General features: G+C 69.9%; 2 protein-coding genes across 2 annotated transcripts in view; one reads left to right on the top strand and one right to left on the bottom strand.

The window, feature by feature from the left end:
* Positions 1-1,381, top strand: CHLNCDRAFT_144282 (hypothetical protein; the record flags this gene model as incomplete). The annotated part of the gene is made up of 5 exons (XM_005848829.1): positions 1-74; positions 345-509; positions 642-815; positions 979-1,075; positions 1,244-1,381. The coding sequence occupies 5 exons, from the start codon at positions 1-3 to the stop codon at positions 1,379-1,381; spliced, it is 648 nt and encodes a 215-aa protein (XP_005848891.1).
* A 437-nt stretch (positions 1,382-1,818) lies between these two features.
* Positions 1,819-2,028, bottom strand: part of CHLNCDRAFT_144281 (hypothetical protein) — a gene marked incomplete at both ends in the record, with an annotated part of 4,364 nt that continues 4,154 nt past the window's right edge. Inside the window, one exon of the mRNA XM_005848621.1 lies at positions 1,819-2,000. Coding sequence (XP_005848683.1) covers positions 1,819-2,000 — 182 coding nt within the window. The remainder of the gene's footprint in view (positions 2,001-2,028) is intronic.

The raw sequence follows: 2,028 nt of genomic DNA, 5'->3' as shown, positions 1-2,028 counted from the left end.
ATGGATTCCGCCTGGGGCGACCTGCCGGAAGAGCTGCTGCTGTCGGTTCTGCGGTTCCTGCCGCTGGAGGACCTGTGTCGCGTGCAGCGCGTTTGCAAGAGGTTGTTAAGAGCCGCAGCAGCGCCGAGCTTGTGGGAAAACCTGTATCGCAGCACCTTTCTGACTAGCGGCGGTGGCGGCACAGAAGGCGTCCAAACCGGCGGCCCGGCTAAAGCTGCCGAGCCCGCCGCAGCAGCGGCGGCTGGCACCAGCAGCCAGCACACAGCAGCGTTCTACCCGCATGGGTTCATCCAACGGCAGCATGGTCAGCAGCAGCAGGGGGAGCCACCGCCCCGGCCATCCAGCGCCAGTGAAGCCGTTGCAGCAGCGGCGCCGGCGGCAGGTGGAATAGCGTGGCCCTCCGGCAGCGGCTACAAGCGGAAGCCAGAGGCGGGCGAGCGGCCCTCTGCAGCTGCTGCTGTGACTTCCGATGGCGTCGGCATTGACTGGCGGGAGCGGTTCAAGGCCCAGTGAGAACACCAGCCTTTGGCCTGCCTCCCTGGTTTCTGCCCGTTTGGCGCCTGCATGTGCGTGCACCGCAGCACCTCGCCACCAGCCCGGCTGCACCTGATCCTTGCCTCCCCGCCGCCTCCCCGCCTCAGGTTTGTGGAGCAGGGCCGGCGGCAGCGGCTCAGGCGGCAGGCGCGCCGGCTCAAGGCTGACAGCGCGCTGGCGGTGGTGCGGCAGGAGGTGCACCGGCTGGAGGCGGCACTGGCCAGGGAGCAGCGGGAGCTGCCGCTGCTGCAGGCGCAGCTGGTAGCAGTGCAGCGGGCCAGGTGGGCGGGGCTGAGTTGCCTTGTGTGTGTGTGTGTGTGTGTGTGTGTGTGTGTGTGTGGTGTGGTGGGGGTGGGGTTGTGGGAGCTGTGACGTTTTCTAGCTAGGTTGGAGCAGTGCCGCAGCCCTGCCGACAGCGGTGCCTGCCTGGCTCCCTGCCTGCAGGCAGCAGGCCTCGGCCGCCGTGCTGTCCCAGCGATACTGGCTGCCGGTGGCGGTGCAGCAGGCGCACGGTGTGGTGACAGGCCAAACCCCGCAAGATGTGGGCTGCCGCCGCCGCCGGGGAAGGCTTCAATTCAGCCTCTGCAGCAGCCATTCCATTCCTTTGCCATGCGTCTGCCCGTCACTGTCCCTTTGCGACGGCAGGATCCAGCGGCGGCGTGCCTGCACTTAACTCGGGTTCCCCATGCGTGTGCCTGCCCGCCTGCAGGCCGAGGGGCGGGAGGCCGAGCTGCGGCAGCATGTGGTGGTGGCGGAGCTCGAGCTGCGCAAGCTGGGGCGGCAGCTGGCGGCCAAGCGGGCGTGGGAGGCGGAGGCTCGGCGCAGGCTGGCGGCGCTGCAGCCCTGAGGGGTGCAGGTTTTGATCCAGGGGCTGAGGCCGCTACAGCCAAAGCCTTGCTGCGCCTCGTGCCCACCACACCCGCCCCCTGCCTGCCTGCCTACCCTACTATGCACCCGCCAATGCAGCAGCAGTTTACAACTGGGGTGGCATGCGGGCAGATTGTCAGGAAGCGTGTGCGGCTGGGAGAGGGGAGTTGAGTGAAGTGCGTCAATGCTGTCAGTGCGCAATGGTTGATTGAGCAGGAGGCAGTCTGGATCTGTCGAGGTCGGCTGGTCACTGTGCGGGGCTCGACGCCGCGGCCTCGGGCCAGGCGCCTGCGGTTTGTGTACAGCTGGAGGGGCGCGGCACGCCTGGTACCGCAGTGCCTGTGCCTGGGGTGCCGGCGGTGGAGGGGCTCCCCAGGAGCGGCGCAAGTCGTCATCGCTGGGAGCATGGGGGCGGCTTCATCTGGGGGGCGAGCCCAGCCGCATGGGCGCCAGCTGCGGCCGCCCGCCCGCCGACCCCGCCGCGCTGCCGTCCTCCGAGGCCGCCCACGCCGGAACAGGCCCGCTGCCGCCGTCGGCGCTGCCCTTCTCCAGGCTGCCGCCGCGCGCCGCCCTGGCTGCCGCCACCGCGGCCACCGCCTCTGCGGCGGCGTCGGAGACGCGCGTGCC

The sequence above is a fragment of the Chlorella variabilis genome, assembly GCF_000147415.1.
Source record: "Chlorella variabilis unplaced genomic scaffold CHLNCscaffold_7, whole genome shotgun sequence".
NCBI lineage: Eukaryota > Viridiplantae > Chlorophyta > Trebouxiophyceae > Chlorellales > Chlorellaceae > Chlorella > Chlorella variabilis.
This window is presented reverse-complemented; position numbering and strand designations above follow the sequence as displayed.